Source organism: Clavelina lepadiformis, chromosome 6 (assembly GCF_947623445.1).
Source record: "Clavelina lepadiformis chromosome 6, kaClaLepa1.1, whole genome shotgun sequence".
In the NCBI taxonomy this organism is placed as follows: Eukaryota; Metazoa; Chordata; class Ascidiacea; order Aplousobranchia; family Clavelinidae; genus Clavelina; species Clavelina lepadiformis.
This window is the reverse complement of record NC_135245.1, coordinates 2,264,768-2,283,343: the sequence shown is the minus strand read 5'-3', so window position 1 is coordinate 2,283,343 and position 18,576 is coordinate 2,264,768. Positions and strand designations below refer to the sequence as shown.

The 18,576-nt window shown below is 37.7% G+C and overlaps 3 protein-coding genes and 1 long non-coding RNA gene across 6 annotated transcripts; all 4 read left to right on the top strand.

Moving 5' to 3' along the window:
* The first annotated feature begins 1,822 nt into the window (after positions 1 to 1,822).
* LOC143463569 (actin, cytoplasmic-like) lies at positions 1,823 to 3,723 on the top strand. 2 transcript variants are annotated; one of them, XM_076962091.1, is made up of 6 exons: positions 2,094 to 2,219; positions 2,300 to 2,515; positions 2,599 to 2,707; positions 2,767 to 3,060; positions 3,205 to 3,408; positions 3,494 to 3,723. In XM_076962091.1, the coding sequence occupies exons 1-6, from the start codon at positions 2,097 to 2,099 to the stop codon at positions 3,697 to 3,699; spliced, it is 1,152 nt and encodes a 383-aa protein (XP_076818206.1). In that variant the 5' UTR covers positions 2,094 to 2,096; the 3' UTR covers positions 3,700 to 3,723. The 2 variants fall into 2 exon arrangements, with proteins under 2 accessions (XP_076818205.1, XP_076818206.1); XM_076962090.1 differs by lacking the exon at positions 3,494 to 3,723 and having other exon boundaries at positions 1,823 to 2,219; positions 2,767 to 3,056; positions 3,217 to 3,367.
* Positions 3,724 to 5,091: 1,368 nt separating this feature from the next.
* On the top strand, positions 5,092 to 6,843 carry LOC143463564 (actin, non-muscle 6.2-like). Its single transcript, XM_076962086.1, has 6 exons — positions 5,092 to 5,276; positions 5,369 to 5,584; positions 5,673 to 5,781; positions 5,853 to 6,142; positions 6,248 to 6,431; positions 6,520 to 6,843. Exons 1-6 carry the CDS (start codon positions 5,154 to 5,156, stop codon positions 6,723 to 6,725), a joined length of 1,128 nt encoding a protein of 375 aa, XP_076818201.1. The 5' UTR covers positions 5,092 to 5,153; the 3' UTR covers positions 6,726 to 6,843.
* Positions 6,844 to 7,644: 801 nt separating this feature from the next.
* LOC143463573 (uncharacterized) lies at positions 7,645 to 9,628 on the top strand. 2 transcript variants are annotated; one of them, XR_013118332.1, is made up of 3 exons: positions 7,645 to 8,861; positions 9,241 to 9,388; positions 9,543 to 9,628. It is a non-coding gene; the product is annotated as an uncharacterized LOC143463573 (long non-coding RNA). The 2 variants fall into 2 exon arrangements; XR_013118331.1 differs by having other exon boundaries at positions 8,936 to 9,388.
* A 111-nt stretch (positions 9,629 to 9,739) lies between these two features.
* On the top strand, positions 9,740 to 16,672 carry LOC143463563 (P-selectin-like). The gene is made up of 16 exons (XM_076962084.1): positions 9,740 to 9,881; positions 10,015 to 10,129; positions 10,457 to 10,564; positions 10,704 to 10,796; positions 12,167 to 12,304; positions 12,535 to 12,661; positions 12,857 to 13,054; positions 13,334 to 13,531; positions 13,727 to 13,924; positions 14,025 to 14,137; positions 14,270 to 14,467; positions 14,607 to 14,795; positions 14,934 to 15,045; positions 15,326 to 15,477; positions 15,559 to 15,722; positions 16,040 to 16,672. The coding sequence occupies exons 2-16, from the start codon at positions 10,033 to 10,035 to the stop codon at positions 16,226 to 16,228; spliced, it is 2,274 nt and encodes a 757-aa protein (XP_076818199.1). The 5' UTR covers positions 9,740 to 9,881; positions 10,015 to 10,032; the 3' UTR covers positions 16,229 to 16,672.
* Positions 16,673 to 18,576: the final 1,904 nt, after the last annotated feature.

Below are 18,576 nucleotides of genomic sequence, written 5' to 3'. Positions count from 1 at the left end.
TCAACGGCGGTTCAATCTTGTTTGCTTGGCGATTTCCATTTCCTTCAGAGAGACGCATTCATTTGATTAAATTCTTGGTGTCAGTTTTCCTTGTAATGAAATTATCTCATACGTTAAACTTTCAATAAAATTAAAAGATATTCCGATGGCATTCTAAAAGAGATTACTGCCTTTGCACCACCGACCATAAAGTTTAAGGTCGTTGACTCTCAAGAACGAAAACACGCCGTCTAAATTGGAAGATCCATCCTCGTTTCCCTTTCCAACATTTCCATATTGGATTTCTAAAGACGCATACAACGAAAGATATCCGTCCATTGTCCATCGAAGACATTTTCAACCATTCAATTGAAAATAAATTGACGCAGACTGAGGCCTCAGACTATACAGTATTTGTCCTTGAAGTTAAAAGTCTCACAAAAGTTTCTGTTGTTTTTCGATATCTTATGGTAAAGACGTTTTTACATCGCAAAAGCAACAATGAAATCAATCTATTATATTATTCCAAATCGCTATTTTAATGAATGTTGTGCTGACACTTTCAACTTTAAAGCTTGCGTGACTGTGTAACCAAGTCGTCAAACTCGAGTCGAAAGTCAAGCCAAGTTTTTTGAAAGAAGTGACTCGGATTTTGTCGAGTCATTTGGTAAACAAGACTCGAGTCAAATGAAGCCACTTCACATTTAAAACCAAGCCATATCAAACGCCAAAATACCGTTTATTTCAACAAGAAACATTTGAGGATTGATGGTATGAAGATTTTGCCAAGGTGCTTAGTTTTACTGTTTCAGGCACGTATGCAGACGAAAATTTCGTTTATTCTATTTTGACGTGTTTTGAAGAAAAAAAAGGTTTTTACTTTAATGCTGAATCCTAATCAACGAGAAGTAATTCGAGTCAAGTCAAGTCCTATGTGCAATATAATAAATTGAGGTTTGAATCAAGTCAAGTAGTTGCATAAAGTGACTCGAGTTGAGTCACTGACTCTAATTAATTCTCCTTTGGACTGTACTAAGCAAACGAACAATAACTTCAGTTTCAAGTTTTAATTTACGTATAGAATTAAACATACAAATAAAACGTTTACGGTAATTTTGCATAGTTGGATAATTATTGGACAGTAGCATACGGGCAGTGGATACACATCTCAACTCATTCACGCATGCCAGAGAGCTAAGCGTTGTGCTTACTAAAGGCTACGTAACAATTCAGCAATATTCACAATGGCTGTTTCCAGAAAAAAAACCTCACTTAACAGTAATATCATATAATCGAGGATATAAGAGTCGCGCTATAACAGTGAGGAGCTTTATTTGAAGAAAAAGATACTTAATACGGCGCTGACGTAGCGTATGAAACCAGATCGAATGTGTTTAGAAGGTGGCTTATAATCGTTTCAGTATACTGAAGGCTAGAGCTCCGAACGTTCAGCAGAGCTCGCGTAAGGTTCAGTTTGAGACTGTTTAGCAATTTTGTAGCCGCGCAATAAGTTGCTGCTTATTGTTTAGCTTGGGCTCTGTGGAGAGGTAAATTTCCGTTAAAGTTTATCTTTTTGTATGGGTAAAAAAATATTGAAAAATTTTAGAATTTTCAATTATTAAAATAATTTTTTCTTTTTTATCTTCGAGCGCGTATGGAATGCTATGGGTATTGAAGGTATTTTGGAAATTTAAATAATCTCACACGATTTGTGGAAGCCTACCAAGTATATTTAATACCCACAAACATTTCTAATTTAGACACGTGCAGCACAATAGCCATGATTGAATCAACTAAATCCATTGCTTACGTTTTAGATTTTGTAGCAGATTTTCAAATACTTCAAACGCGCAAAGATACCTGAACGTATACTTAAGTGCTATTTAGCAATATAAGTGATTTAGAATTTACTTCTTGCCACAAGAGAGCGCTCAAGATTTACCGACTTAATTAACGAAACGTCACTGGATATCCTGATTACGTCAGATTTAACAGGTGGAGTAAAAACAATGTTTAACAAAATCTTTTAAAAAAAATTCATTACAACTAAAATGGTTTTTAGACAAAACTACAATTTAGAATTGTATCAGAAACAGAAATAAACCACAATTATTATAATGGAAGACGAAGTTGCCGCACTAGTTGTAGACAATGGTTCCGGCATGTGTAAAGCCGGATTCGCTGGAGAAGATGCCCCTCGTGCCATCTTCCCGTCCATTGTCGGTCGACCCCGTCACCAGGTTTGTTTTAAATCTAGGTTGGGATAATAAATTTTTACTAAACCTTGTAATATTTAATTTAATACATTATCTGTTTACAGGCCGTCATGGTCGGTATGGGACAGACTGCCGGCTACGTTGGTGACGAAGCCCAGAGCAAGAGAGGTATCCTCACTTTGAAATATCCCATTGAACACGGTATTGTCACAAACTGGGACGATATGGAAAAGATCTGGCATCACACTTTCTACAACGAACTCCGTGTTGCACCAGAAGAACACCCCATTTTATTCACAGAAGCTCCGCTTAATCCAAAAGTATCCAAAACGAATGAATGGGAACTCGATTTCAAACCTCTGATTTTGTTTTCTTTTTCGAAACTAATCAAATACGTTTTTAGGCAAACAGAGAAAAGATGACCAAAATATTGTTCGAAACCTTCAACACACCAGCTATGTACGTCCCCATCGAAGCTGCTTTGTCTTTGTACGCATCGGGTCGTACAACAGGTAAAATTATCATTTGAAATGGTTAAAATGCAAGGTTTGATTGTATAATACTTTCGCAGGTATTGTCTTTGACAGTGGTGATGGTGTCTTTTACACCGTTCCAATCTACGAGGGTTACACCTTTCCTCACGCCATCTTGCGTCTTAACTTGGCTAGACGAGACTTGACCAATTACCTTATGAATATCTTGACCGAGAGAGGTTACTCTTTCACCACCACCGCCGAACGTGAAATCGTTCGTGAGATCAAAGAAAAACTCTGCTGTGTTGCCCTTGACTTTGAACAAGAAATGCAAACTGCTGCTAGAAGTAATGAGTCAGAAAAGAGCTACGAACTTCCAAATGGACAGGTTAGTACATAGTTTGCTGAAATTATTAACATGTCGTTTATCCAATAAATCCACAGAAAACTTTCCTTATAATTTCGAACTTGTTCTGCCGTGTTTGTGTCGTAATCGATTTATTTGTGAAAACTCGGAGTCATTTTTACATTTTAAGTTGTCTTTGTAGGAAATCAATGCTTCCGTTGCCCAGAAGTATTGTTTCAACCTTCTCTTATGAACACTGCATTTTCTGATGATTATACTGATACTCAAGGAGTTCATGAAATTACTTACAACTCGATCATGAAATCCGACATCGATGTTCGTAAAGAGTTGTACAGAAATATCGTTGTCAGCGGTGGCTCTACAATGTTTCCTGGTAACTATATTTACTTTTCAGGCTTTGCAATATTTGCCTTCACGTGTAAAAAATTTGCATGATTACAAAACGTAATGTTTATCAGGTTTTGCCGACCGCATGCAAAAAGAGATTTCTGCCCTCGCCCCACCAACCATGAAGATTAAGATCATTGCTCCACCAGAGAGGAAATACTCCGTCTGGATTGGAGGATCCATCCTCGCTTCCCTTTCAACATTCCACCAGATGTGGATCTCCAAACTAGAATACGACGAAAGCGGCCCATCCATTGTCCACCGCAAATGCTTTTAGTACAATGGTCTTAATTGCTTTTAAAGATTCAAAAGTTGTTAATGTGTTCACATCCATATAAAATATTGTTTGTGCAAAGTAAGTTTCAGTTAAAATAAAACAAAATCCTTTTTTCAAATTTTGTCTGTTGTCATAAGGTTAATGTAAGCAATACAAGGCCGCTATTTTCATTGATTTTCGGTCATTTTTTGCAAACTCAGCTCAACTACAAAGGTAAAGTTTAAAATGGCTTGCAATTACACCTACTGCTTGCAAGATAGTCTTGCTTGAAAATTGTAACAACGTTAATCGGTTTTTCGTCCGATATGTTCGAAAAATCGGATGGAACTGATACAAATGTTACAACCGTAACAGCTTATGTTGTAGTCAAAATTCAATATATTAGCCTATATATCAACATGTGGTAAGACAATAACGTAATTTAAACCTATACAAATAAATGTACAATACAGTGTAACAATGTTTCGGTTATGCTCCATACATTTCAGAGATTTAATTTCTCAATTACAATTTTTTTGAATTAAATATAGTTTATGGCGGTGTGGAAACACAAACCTATTATAATTAAGAAAAGTTACTATTCATTAAAAGTTCATTTTTTATACGCATCTTTATTATGTTTATCTTTATAACCGTTCTTGTTTGGAAAGTAACATGGGCTTGTGAGTAACAAACTGCTCAACTCGAACCAACCATTCATCGACTGGTTAACGTACTATTGTGTAACTTCTTTCGCAATGATTGTTATTGAAAGTTAAGTCATGAAAAGGATTCTTTTGTATCAGCGTAGACAAGCGACACAATCGGGACGCTATTTCTTTTGTGAAGGTCTGAAATCGGATAGTGACGAAATGGGGCACGGCACAAGTAATTTAATTGTTAAAGTTAGAAGAGTAGTGAACCACACAAAGAATTCAGTACGGTTAGTAACGAATGATTAGTCGTTTGCGAAGGACGTTGCTGGACTTAAGGAACTTTTAACAAAAATATACTCAAAATATGCAAAGTTTTAATGGTCTTGTTGGATTATTATCAGTGATATCTTAAGAAAACCAAGTACAGAAAGTTTTATCGTGATTAAGACTTTACACAACAAAACATACAGCAACCTATTTTAGAGACTATTTTATTTATTTTTATTTAACTTTGAACTTGGTACAAAAGTATTTCTATGCCGACATAGTACAGTAGATTGCTTGAAACTAATTATCTTCTCAGTTCAAGGTCAGGACTCGAGTGAAGAAGCCAAATTAATGTAGTGACAGCACAACACCACCTAGATTGGAGTGAAGCCAGCTTTTATAGTTTATAGAGTGACATTTCGGGGCATCAGAGCACAGCGCATTTACCAACACGTCAATAGATATACCGTATACTTTTACTAATAGCGTTTTCTTTGCTACATAACAGATAAAGGTTTAGTTGTGATCAAGATATAATAACTTTGGTGTAAAATGGATGACGACATCGCCGCATTAGTTGTAGACAATGGTTCCGGTATGTGCAAGGCCGGTTTCGCCGGAGACGACGCCCCACGTGCCGTTTTCCCTTCTATAATCGGCCGTCCTCGTCACACAGTTAGTACTACTGAGACGTTTCATGAAATTGTTGAAATAATTTTGAAGAACGAATTATTATCTGGTATAACAATATCGAAATGGTAATTTAGGGCGTCATGGTCGGTATGGGACAGAAAGACAGTTACGTTGGTGATGAAGCTCAGAGCAAAAGAGGAATCCTTTCTTTGAAATATCCCATTGAACACGGTATTGTCACAAACTGGGACGATATGGAAAAGATCTGGCATCACACTTTCTACAACGAACTCCGGGTTGCACCGGAAGAACACCCAGTTTTACTCACAGAAGCTCCGCTCAATCCTAAAGTATGAAACCTGAATGAATGAATGGGAACTCGATTTCAAAACTTGTGATTTTATTATCTTTTTCGAAACTAATCAAATACATTTTTAGGCAAACAGAGAAAAGATGACCCAAATTATGTTCGAAACCTTCAACACACCAGCCATGTACGTCGCTATCCAAGCTGTATTGTCTTTGTACGCCTCTGGTCGTACCACCGGTAAGAAGTTTTAACTGTTTGGTTGTCTAGTGAAGTACGTTGGTTTATTACAATGTTTCTCGTGTACGTAGGTATCGTGTTCGACAGTGGTGATGGTGTCTCCCACACCGTTCCAATCTACGAGGGTTACGCCCTTCCCCACGCCATTTTACGACTTGACTTGGCTGGACGTGACTTGACCGATTACCTTATTAAAATCTTGACCGAGAGAGGTTACTCTTTCACCACCACCGCTGAACGTGAAATCGTTCGTGACATCAAAGAAAAACTCAGCTATGTTGCCCTTGACTTTGAACAAGAAATGGAAACCGCTGCTAGCAGCAGTTCACTTGAAAAGAGCTACGAACTTCCAGACGGACAGGTAAACCCAAGCATATTATTGCCGTTAGTATTTAGCGTTAAAACCTGTTGTGTTTCCTTTAATATATGGTTAAGTCATTTCTAACGCCACTGCCTTATTTATTAGGTCATCACAGTTGGTAACGAAAGATTCCGTTGTCCAGAAACTCTTTTTCAACCAGCTTTCATTGGTATGGAATCTGCCGGTATCCACGAAACTACTTACAACTCCATCATGAAATGTGACGTCGACATTCGTAAAGACTTGTACGCCAACACCGTACTCAGTGGTGGTTCCAGCATGTTTCCAGGTAAGATATTTTCCCTGTCTTGATTGCATTTTTCTTTGGTTATTGACGCTATCAATTTGTACATAAACTTTAAACCCATTATGATCAGGAATTGCCGACCGCATGCAAAAAGAGATTTCTGCTCTCGCTCCACCAACCATGAAGATTAAGATCATTGCTCCACCAGAGAGGAAATACTCCGTATGGATTGGAGGATCCATCCTCGCTTCTCTAACCACTTTCCAGCAGATGTGGATCACTAAGCAAGAGTACGACGAAGCGGGTCCATCTATTGTCCACCGTAAATGCTTTTAATCCTACATTGCAAAATGTTGTGGTACTGCTGAAATCCGCTACTGGCACATTGCTTGTGTATATATATGGTTGTAAGGCGTAGAATCTAACTTGTCGCAAATAAAAGTCTATTTTAGTAGCAGCTGTTAAGTTAAACGATAAGAAACGGAAGCTGAATTGTCAGAAACTAATTTATTTGCTTATAATAATTAGTAGACCTGTAAATACTAACTAGTCAGTCAGGGTAGTCATCAAGCTAAAATTTTGTTGTTAAAGCGACAATGTATTGATGAATTCAAACAATGAATTTTTTCAGAAACGCAACTACTCAAAAGCATCACAACCTTTAGCACTGTTAAAGCCAGACAGTTTTGTGTGACACAAAAACTACAACGCATTCCACGGTTGAAATTGGTTGTCAAACATACGTCATCTAAAAGTAAATAAAAATATTAATCACAACCAAATAGTTAGCACAGCGTTTGAAAACAATTTTAAACACAAAACGAGCACATCGCTAATGATATTAAAGTATCATGACCTCTCCACCAAAAATGCGTTGGACTGAATGCTGATTAAATCAGGCAAGGTATAGAAAGCAGTTTTGCATTACTGCAGATCCTAGAAAACGGGCGACTCCTTGCATAAATAAAAAGAATGTGCGAACGACAAAGATGAAGCTACCGCAAAAGCAGTGGTCAAGCAATTAACGTTTTAGGTCTTCACGCACGTTGAATTTTTCAACTCATTTTCCTTCAAATCAAGGTGAAATTCGCCATTTTACGCCAAACAACTTTCACTTTTTAGTCCCTTTGCGAGTATACACGCTCATGCTTGACAGCCTACAGTCTCACGGCTGATCACGTTTTCTTCTACTTACCTCGTTTGTGTTTTTTGTTTTGGTTATAGCTGCTATAGCTATATAGTCATGGGTCGCAAACCAAACTGCTGCAGCTCTTTGTAACGATGTTTTAAAATATTAAAGAAATGGTCGTTATATAGCCTCATAGCGGATAGGTTTTGGTCGAGACATCAAGCATTATTATGTGTCTAATGATGTGTCTACGTGTCATTAATGAAGTCTGTCGCAAGCACAACTTGTCGCTGGTCAAAGAGAAATGAGCTTATGATGAGATGACCACGAATATGAACCATCAAGATCTCTACAACTAGATTATTAGATTATTGAATATTTTGTCAAAATTGACTCTTTTGCGCCATCTCGTGGAGATTAATTTTGTTTTTTTTATACATCAGAGGTATTATCATAGCAAGTATCTTTAACAAAGTGTTATTTTTATTGTTAGTCTTATGTTTTGATATTACTTTGGCCATCGTGAAACGTTTAGACATGATTTATTTGTAAACTTTTTGCCGTACCTTATTACAAAAATTGCGTGAGAACTTCCCCGGAAAACCTTCACGTGTTATCACGCCACACAGTCGGTTATGCATACAACGACTTGGTTAACCTATTATGACGTAGATTCAGTAACTCCTCTTGCAAGCTTTGATCATTTCAGTCAATATTACAACAAAAGCTTCTACATATGGTTCGGAAACATTCAAAGCTTGCCAGATTGGATTAATTATCAATATTTTCAAAGATGTCATAAAGTGATGTCGGGTAGATGCTGATCTTTCATGCTGTAGACAACTTTCACTAATGTCCTTCGTTTGGCACAAAGTCAAGCAATTTCATTGGTGGTTGTTCAAAACGTTATTTGGCCAAAAAGTTTGTTGGCAATATAGCAAAGGTTTTATATGAAACATCAATGATATAATCGTGTTTTTCTTAATTAGATTATATTCTATAAATATTTGACAAACTATGTTCAAGAAATTATCAATTATCTATGTGAAACAATTATTTGAAACTTATATAATTACCCAATAGATGTGGAAACGGTGTGATGGTAAACGAATGACGAACAAGACTTTTGCGAATAGAATCCGCGCCGGGACATACCAAAAATTAAACATTCTACCTTCTGCCTTCCAGCCTGACACTCGGCGTACAGTTGGAGCCAGAAGTCTAACACGCAGAGCTACCAGTGGACGAGCCACCTGTTGTGACTTACATGAGCGAACCGTTATTTAAACGGGGATAGGCGCCGCCCTGTTCGCCCTTAGACGTGAGAAGGAGCCTAAATTGTGGTGAGCTTTGTTGAAGCAATTTCTCGTTGTGACGCTGTTACAATTTCTCTTTCACATTCTCTCCACATTTCCAGATATATAGGGCTACCACGTAAATTTAAAGGCTCTGCTATCAAGAACAAAGACGTATTGGCGACTTTACGTGAATAAACACAAAAACATGATGGGTTAGCTGCTTGAACAAGCGCACGCTGCCAGACGTATAGCCATAAATCGTGAAGTTTCTCGGGATGTCTTATTATTATTCAAACATACTATCTGTTCTTTAAATGGATGCAACCTTTCCATTCACCTTTTTGGGGACAAACTTAGGAAAAAATCACCACCCTTTTGCGGAGTCGCAAAGATCAAACCTTTTGTCACTGGCATATAAATACAGGATGTTTGCGGAGCAGTCATCCCAAACCATCATTTGGTCGAAAGAAAGAAGAAGTATCTTAAACTGAGGGTCGATAGAATGAGATCGTTGTTTGTGATCTCGTTAACAATTCTTCTTCACGCTTGGAACTCTGCCTTTTTTGCACAAGGTTCGTCTTTGTAGAAAACGTATGAAAAAGTAGCTATGACCATCCCCGATTCTGTTTGAAAATTTGGTAACTCTGGTTATTTGCTGTTATCAGAAGTGCAGCTCAAGCTTTAAGCAACCGATTATAACCAGCATATGTGTGTTAACGTTTGCAGGTCTGATCTGTTTTACTTGTGAAAATCAACGGAGCAACAGAGACTGTCATAGAAATGGAAGACTTCAAATGTGCCGGTCAAACGAAGCAAGTTTTAAAATTACTTACAGTAGAAATCTTCTCTCTCTGTGTTAGAACGATAGAGAAATCGCATTTTGACAAGCTCGTAGCGGGCAAGAGAACGTGTCAAAAGCTATAGTGGTCATCAACAAATCTGATCGGTCAAACAAATATATTGTTTTAGCAATCTTGCCAAACCGAAGTCAGAAGACATTCATTTGGTCTTTTGGTGAGAAAAAGATGTAAAGAAGGTCTTGCTTGCTCCAACAACTTTGTGCAGGTGAGGTGCTAGTGGTCTCTAGTTTCAAGTTACATGTTTATTTTAGCTTATACACTGTATTTAAATAAAATGTTCCGAAAACCATTTCCTGTAAGCCTAGCTAAAAGTAGTAAAAGATTGTTTTAATTTCTAGAACCCGCGTTCCGCTTGGATGCCTAGCCAATGCAATGGAGGAGTCGACAACTCTGTTTGTCGTTGTTGCTGCAGCACTGACCGCTGCAATAGACCCTTGTTGGGGTGCCTAAATCGTAAGTTCGTCGGTTTTATAAACGAGTTAATTTTCTTTTTTGTTGTTTTGCTTTCAAGTTTATATGAGTAAAACGTAAAATAATGGACTGCAGCGTTTCTACGCTTCTGCAGTTCTCCTGTTCGGATAAAAAAATAACGCCATGAGATATTTCGTTTTTTCTGTAGGCCTAACTATATGTTATATAATATATAATCGACTAATTTTTTGTTAGTTTTGATTCATGTTAAAGATTTGCCTTGAGATCAAACTTATATCTTTTTCTACATCGTCTTTATAATACAATCGCTTTCATTTTTACTAAAAACTACGCCCATATTTCTTGCAGGAAATCCCCAATGTAACCCTGCCCGGGCACCGCGTTTTGGTTCAGTGGAATGCGACAACCAGCCGGGTACTTCTGTTGGAACAAATTGCAACTTTGCCTGTAACGAAGGTAAAAAGAGTTGCTTTTTGCCGCCTCTGCCCATCTAATTATTATCTTTGTATTATTTCTTGATGTCGAAGTGTAGTTTCTCTATCTATTGATCGCGTTATTTGCATGACAACCAATGCAATTGCTCTATTTTGAAAAGGTTATGAATTGTTTGGTGATGACACCACCACATGTGCGATGAATAGACGTACAAGAGAGGCGAGGTTTGATCGTCCACCCCCCGTCTGTAGATGTGAGTAAAAATTGCTAACTTCTGAATCAAAGCCGTTATTAATATTTGTATCAATTTCAGGCCTTCACGTTTTCTCTGTTTAACATTTAAAAGATAAAAAGTCAACTTATAATTGACCAAGCTGTGTTGTTATGCTCTTGTTGGTTTTTACTGTTAACGTCTCCAATTTACAGACGTTGTTGCGACGCAGTCAATTTTTGTAGCACACAAAAGTTGAAAAGAAAATACTCTGCAACGAACTGCAAATACACCGTTAAAATCTGCACCGTTAAAATCGTTTTTATCGTAAATTGTAGAATCTACTGACAACTATTTTTTAGAACTAAATTTAGTATCTTCACAAAATACCAACAGAATTAAACACGATTTGGCTGTTCGGAAAGAAGCTTTAAAAAGCCAGTTATGGGCAAATTTTAAATTTACTTACAGTAAAATTTGCAAAAGTCTACAAAAACCCGTACAAATACTATACACAAGCAGTCGTCTTAACATCCTGTTACACATATAAGTTTAATGAAAAACTTTAACGCTAGAGTTTTTTTCAATCGGACAAATCAATTTCACTGCAATCATAGCCATCCAATTGATTATTGTATCCATTATTATCACAATTATCTCAACTTGAAAACCCTTATTTTGCCAATCTTGTTGTAGTTAAACGTTTGAAGGACACATTGATGTGTTCGACATCTTATGAATTAGGCTTGAAGTGTTGATTATATCAAGCTCTGAGGTTTAATGCAGTTTAACTGTGATTAAGGTGCAATGTAGGCAATAATTCAATCATTTCGAGATTCACAAATATCTGGAAACGTTACGTACGTGATAGCACCTTTTTAACTTTATATTTAAACAATAACGGAATTTCGAATGCCCTTATAAAAACAACCACGACTTAATGAGTTAAAATGGTTTCGCAGTAACATATCTGAATGTAAATAATCATCTTAAGGACGACAGGATATCCTGAAGTGATCATTAAACACGTTTTTCTTCTTTTTGCCTTGCTTAATAGACCTTTTGGCACCAGGTACCAGAACACTTGGCTTAAGGTGTCGTGATCGACGCTGCAGTAAACAAAAAGTCGTCGTTTATTAAAAACATGCCTCGTATGATAGGTTTGGTGGTTTTTTGTTTTGATTTCCGGCCTAAATTACATTTTAGCCCATTGTTCGTGCTCTGCAAATGCCGTAAATCGCTATGAATGAATCACGACTTATAAACAACGTGTGGTGGTATGCAGCAAAGAAATAACACAAATTTTGGCCAAGATCTTATTTTGAAATCGTTTCCAGCAGGACCCACAAGAATGTCTTAAGTAAAATGAAAAGAATCTTAATAAATTCTTTCTCAAATTGTTTACTCAACAGCTCTTGCTTGTCAACCTGGTCAACGTGCGCCATCTAACGGAGACGTTGTTTGCAGCGACAGGAACAACATCGGCAGCGTATGTGACTTCACCTGTAACGAAGGGTACTACTTGAGCGGAAATGACGCAACAACCTGCGGTATAACTTCTCATTACGCAATCATAACAATTTAATATTCAGCAATTATGCTGCGGTTACCAGCTGTACTAAGACTGCTGTTTGAAATTCACGTAAATGCTCTTTTTAACAGCGTTTTAGTTAAGCCAATGTGAAAAAACTGCTTATTAAAAACAAGTGATAAGTTGTATGTATTGCCCGGTTCCACATATTAGCTCGTGGTCCCAGCAACATTCTTGATTTTTACTTAGGAGGGAATGGTGAGTGGGACAATAGACCTCCGTTCTGCATCCGGATCAGATGTCCTCCTCCGCATATTCCGCCTGCAAACGGAGTAGTCTCCTGCTCTGACCGAAATTTCCTGAACAGTGTTTGCGAGTAAGTTGACATGTCAATCAAAGTGATTTGACAGATGTCATGTAATAAACTGTAGTTATACCAAACTAGTTAACTAGTAAGACAGTGAAAAGACAATTACCATTTATAACATGGAATTGCTGTCATTGTTTAAAGACTTGTTGCACGGAAATATATAAGCACAACAATCAAACATCACTCCAAAATATTTTTTAGCTTTACCTGCAATGCGGGCTACTTCTTGCAAGGTTCTCCGGCTTCGGTTTGTGAAGATGATTTTGATAACGACGGAGAGGGAATTTGGAGCGCTCCAGCGCCCACTTGCGCTCCTGTTACATGTCCACCTCCGCATACAGATCCCGAAAATGGCCAAGTTGCCTGTAGCGATGGAAATTTGCAAAACAGTCGATGCCGGTAAACGTTATAATTAGTTAAAAACTAATTCGTATCATTTTCTTCACATGGTTTAAGCAATTTATTTAACGGGAGGTCATTGCTGTGTAAAATAAAAGGCAAATGCAATCAAGCACGTCCCGGATTGTGCATGTTGTTACATGTATATACTTTAGCACATTACTTTAAAAAATGTTTTGTACCAAAGTTTCTGAACGCTTACATGGGCAAGTGTCTCATTTGCCTATACGGCCTAGGGAAAACCTAAACTTGATTTACATGGATCGTTTTTTCGGTTAGATTTGCGTGCGATGAGGGTTACGCTTTGCAAGGCGAACCAGTGTCAATCTGTGAAGATGATTTTGACAACGATGTTCAAGGTCTATGGAGTTCTCTGCCCCCAGTTTGCGTCCCACTGACGTGCCCCCCGCCCCACATTGACCCCGATAATGGTAGCGTTGCTTGCTCAAACGACAATTTCGACGGAAGCGAATGCAGGTATACGGGTTCGATAATTATCCTTCTAATAAAACCTTATTACCGTGAACATTGAGTGTTATATTTATTACTTAAAAAGCGGTGTTTTACCCTTTTTAAATTGGAAAACAGCCCAAATAAAGATATTTTTATAACTATTTTAATTAAAAAGAACCGTGACCGTAATGTTTAACTTCTACTTTTGCGACGTAACAGATTCTCTTGTGACGTTGGTTTCTTTTTGCTGGGATCCCAGAGTTCAATTTGCCGGGATGATGGAGACCTAGATGCCGAAGGCGAGTGGAGTGATCCGCCTCCAACCTGCCTCCCTATCACTTGTATTCCACCCCAGGACAGCCCCGAGAATGGATTGGTCTTCTGTAGCAACGCCAATTTGTTTGGAAGCACTTGCACGTGAGTATAGTGTGTCTATGACTGCCAATACAAACTGGATTCAATTGTATCACAAAACAGTTGTACTTGATTTTCCTCTTGTCTCTGTTGCATTGTCTAGTTTTACCTGCGATCCTGGCTTTGATTTGGTTGGAAGTGGAACAACGACTTGTGTGGATGATAGCAACGATGACCAGTTTGGAGAGTGGTCGGAGCCTCCTAGCCTTTGCCGAGGTATTAAGTTTTCTATGTTAATAAAAATGACACAAGGTTGCAGACATAAACAAAATATTTATTTTTCGAGAGGTTGCAAGAAGTTATTTCGCTAAACTTTCCAACCGATTATGAAACAAACTATTTGTTTAGCTAACGCCTGTCCCGATCCGCCGCCCGCGCCTGACAATGGCTTCATAGTTTGCGGAGACGGGCCGGGATTTAGCCTGGGATCGTCTTGCGAGTACGGTTGTGATCCATTTCACACTAGGATCGGTCCGCTCTTCACAACCTGCGTTGCTGGATCAAACGGAGAGAGATCGTGGAACAACCCTCCACCCTCCTGCCAGCGTAAGTGCAGTTCTGTGCAGTAGAAATATTCTATAAAAATATTTCTATAAAATATTTTGATTTTGTCGTCTTCATTGCCGTATGTCGTTTGACCTTACACATCAAGACATCATGCATTATGACTTGATCCGTTATTCAGCGAACAGATGTCCGGAGCAGATTCTTCCGCGTGGGCAGGTGGTATGTGAAGGGGAATCCAGCACTCACCCGGAGACAACCTGCTTCTTTGAATGTATTGATGCTGGCTATGAGCTCTTTCCGCCTGGTTTGGACGAGAACGTTTGCCTCAATGATACAACCTGGTCTATTCCAAGACCTTGTTGCAGAAGTAAGCTATCTAGTGGAATATAAATTACCTAACGGAACTTGGCCATCCGAATGCCTTAAAATAATTCATGTTTGTGAAATATTCAGGTATTATAGTAAGATATTGATTGAAAATTGATAATGGTTATCTTCGTTATAGGACCGTGTCCACCGTTTGCTGTCATGGATTTCGTTGTTGTTATGGACTCGTCATCTTCCATTGGAGATTTAAATTGGATAACAATGACTGATTTTGTCAGAACAATTTTAAAGTAATACACTAACGATGTGATTGTAAGCGTGTGTATCGCTCTATATATGATACCACAAATTGAGTTCACCGCATGGTGTAGCTAATACAGTATGGTTCATTGCTCAATTAAGATTTATTAAGAATTGAGAATTCAAATAAAAGAGTGCCCTAAAGCTGTATAGCGTTGACATTCTATTCCGCTGCTAATAAATAATTTGACCTCTCGAGTGGAGTCAAAACTGGATGATTCTGCTTTCGCTGCAAAATAACGAAAATTTATATTTTTATGTTTTTAACAGCTCATTCACGTTGGCGAATGATGCGGCCAGGATGTCTGTCTTCCGCTACAACAGGGCAGTTGACGAGGATACTCAGATTCTTTTGAGTGACTTTATTGACGATCAAGCCGCCTTTATTAACGCTTTCGATAACATCCCGTACGATGGAAGGGGTACGTGACTGGTTTGATGGCTTAACAAAGTCTTTGTTCTAAATGAACGGAACTAATTGAGTAATGGTTGTTCTGTCCCAGGCACCAGAACAGGCAACGCACTCCGCCACGCAAGGGATGTCATTTTCGCGGCTGGAAACGGAAATCGGCCCGATGTTAGGGATGTCATGTTGGTAATTACAGATGGAAGGGCTCAAGACGATGTTGCTGGTATTGCTCAAAGTTTGCGAGATGACGGTGTTTTGGTGAGTTGTGGTAAGCGGTGTACCAACACTGCTATTGCAAGAATGGATTATACGTACTTACTGAAAGGCACTAAAATTTGCTTTTGCTTTAAATGCAGAATCAGCTGTAGGGTCGTGACCTTCGGCAACTTTTATTACTTAAGTCGCTCACCTCACGATATTATTGTTGTAGACGACGTAGATTTCGTCAATGTCATAGCCTTATGACATTATAACAGTTTACGTACGATTAATTTCAAACCATTTTCCCTATTTCGTTGACAATGGAATCAGCAGGAGACGTAGGATCAGTTGCTTAACTTATGCTTCGTCAATAGATTTACGTCCTTGGCGTCGTGCCACCTCGCCGTGGGCTCGACTTGGACCAACTGAATGACATCGCCGGTAACACGGATAACGTCATCATTACAGAGGGCGGCTTCGAAGGTCTCACCGGGCTTCTGTCCAATCAAATTAGTGAACAGATCTGTGGCGATCCTTGTGCTGAGGATCCTAGATCAATATAAGTGAAAATTCCAGCAAGATTTTAAAATGTATAATACTTATTACTATAGCAGCCAGTGTTTTAAAGTGTTTTTGGGGACCGAAACGGTAGCTTAAATTTCTCCGAAAGATTTATCAACATTTGTACGTCTGTAACTACAGCGGCAAATCAGCAGTTGGTCTTGAAAAATTGAGCGCTCTTGAAATTTCTGAGAGGTCACTAAAGCCAAATTTTAAAAAACATTAATCGCAGCTACTGTAAAGTTATTCATCTGCGCATCTCTGTTCTTCATTATTCGCTCTATCATTTCTCACGCACGTTCCTTCAACTCAATTTTGCTAAAAGTTTTGTTTTCTTTCCATAAAAAAACAAGAAAGATTTGTATCATTTATCATGAAGAAAGCACATGTAGATTTATATTGCTCGTTTATTAAACAAGAAATACATTTTCCATTTCGAAACACGATTTTTGAACTTTTTTTCTTAGTAAGAATCAAATATAAGGACCTGTGTCATTACATTAGTTTATGTTCATGCTACAAAGTTCAGATTGTATTATGACGACAAACACCGAAGGCATCGGCAATGAAAATTGTCTTGACGACATGTGACGATACAATTCGGCGATGTAAAAACTTAGATCTCTTATAACCATTTAAACAGAAGCTTAAACAATAAAATATCGTAGTAATTTGGCTTTCAGACAAGTTTTTAAGATTCGTTTTGCATGCACCCTGCCACCATGTGATATATATATTTTAAAAGTGTGTAATGATTCAGAATCCAGGGAACAGTCGCATAAAAAGACGTTACTTGGTTTAAAACAGCTTTAGAAGCTCTCCACTTTTGTGTATGTTATTTTTTGCAGCTGCAAAGAATTGCCAACATCGTTAACAAATATTTGCTTCGAAACATGAACATCACAAGCTTTTTACTACAAGGAAAACAAGAACTGCCAAAAACATTTTATTAAATGTGGTCAATATGTGGATAGAAATGCTAACGTTGCTGATACAGTAATAGTATTAGGTTAATTGGTTTATGAAATGAACACAATACTTGAAGCCAATGCAATTTGCTCCTTCTTGTAGTTAAAATACACTGTTAAGTAAGTAATTTGCTGGAGTTATAATTATTTCTAGGAAAGTTATTTTAAAGTAACTTCATGTGAGAACCTCAGCACGATCTAGACGTTATCAAGAATATCGGTGTCGCTTTGATAAAATAATTATTAGTGAATCGATAACAAACATAAATAACATCGTCATTGTAGTAGGACGGAATGAGGTTTTAAAGGTTTCAACAAGCTTCCGTTACTGCAAATTCGCTGACAGATTTGTGGTAATTCGCGAGTCGACTGGCGAAATGCTTCAAGGATATTGTTGTCAAGCAATCAATGTTTCTCTGTTCACCAAGTCATGCACCAATCTATTCTTGTTAGATTTTTCCTAGTATACTTGTCCATACGATTTTAACGGATTTTCCATTAAGGCAATTTTACAAAATGTTTCGTATTTGTTCCAAAACGCGACCTTTTCATCTCTTGAAATGAGCGACTCTTTGCCATATTTACTAAACATGAAATGCGATTGCAATTTTCTGGGATCTGTACTTTTTGGAATTTCGTGTCATTTTATGAAATGACAGCTCTATTGCCGTTTGAAAAAAACACATCAACGCGCAGCTAAGCAGACAAAAATCAAAACAATTTTCAATTTGATTAGAATAGATCGATCGTCCGAACAGAAAGCCAAGCTAAACAAAGCTTGGAACACTTTGGCCGCTGTAGAACGATCAAGTTTCTACGAATCGTTTTGCATTTTATGCAGTAAATACTCTTCTAAATATGCTTTATATAAATATACGTTACAACGATTAAGCATCATTTTACAGTGGCCCTTATATACAAGAAAACGTTCATAAACGTACTACAATGGCAAAACTATATGTAACCAAATTCTACAACAGCCCCAGAAGCTGGTTACAAGATCAACGAATGACTATTTTCCTTTTTGTTACAGCTCAGTTGTAAATATCACTTTTTGATGGTTTTATAAAATAAAAAAAAGTAAATGAAACACTGCTTTTATCTTATTGTAAGGAAGGTGACATCACTAATATATTAATGGATTGTTTGAAAACCATCTGTCATTGATGACAATTGATGAGTAATGAATTTCTTAAAGCGGCATAAGTTACTGGTTACGTATATGCTATTAGTACAACTACGTATTTGTGTTCGTCACCTTTGTAGCATATCCGGTATAAACCATACGTTGGTTTTTATGTGACGTTACAGAATTCGGTGCTTTATCCCTTAAATGTTTAAGTAGTTTTGAAGTAACATAGTTTTTAGTCGTTCGGGCTAAA

What these genes read in the sequence shown, in the direction of transcription:
- LOC143463564 (XM_076962086.1), top strand. Translation starts at nt 5,154, where the DNA reads ATGGATGACGACATCGCCGCATTAGTTGTAGACAATGGTTCCGGTATG. An exon ending in TCGGCCGTCCTCGTCACACA is followed by an intron (nt 5,277 to 5,368) that starts GTTAGTACTACT and finishes ATGGTAATTTAG; the next exon opens with GGCGTCATGGTCGGTATGGG. An exon ending in AAGCTCCGCTCAATCCTAAA is followed by an intron (nt 5,585 to 5,672) that starts GTATGAAACCTG and finishes ATACATTTTTAG; the next exon opens with GCAAACAGAGAAAAGATGAC.
- LOC143463563 (XM_076962084.1), top strand. Translation starts at nt 10,033, where the DNA reads ATGCCTAGCCAATGCAATGGAGGAGTCGACAACTCTGTTTGTCGTTGT. An exon ending in TTCGACGGAAGCGAATGCAG is followed by an intron (nt 13,532 to 13,726) that starts GTATACGGGTTC and finishes GCGACGTAACAG; the next exon opens with ATTCTCTTGTGACGTTGGTT. An exon ending in GCCTCCTAGCCTTTGCCGAG is followed by an intron (nt 14,138 to 14,269) that starts GTATTAAGTTTT and finishes CTATTTGTTTAG; the next exon opens with CTAACGCCTGTCCCGATCCG.
- LOC143463569 (XM_076962091.1), top strand. Translation starts at nt 2,097, where the DNA reads ATGGAAGACGAAGTTGCCGCACTAGTTGTAGACAATGGTTCCGGCATG. An exon ending in TCGGTCGACCCCGTCACCAG is followed by an intron (nt 2,220 to 2,299) that starts GTTTGTTTTAAA and finishes ATCTGTTTACAG; the next exon opens with GCCGTCATGGTCGGTATGGG. An exon ending in TGGCTCTACAATGTTTCCTG is followed by an intron (nt 3,409 to 3,493) that starts GTAACTATATTT and finishes AATGTTTATCAG; the next exon opens with GTTTTGCCGACCGCATGCAA.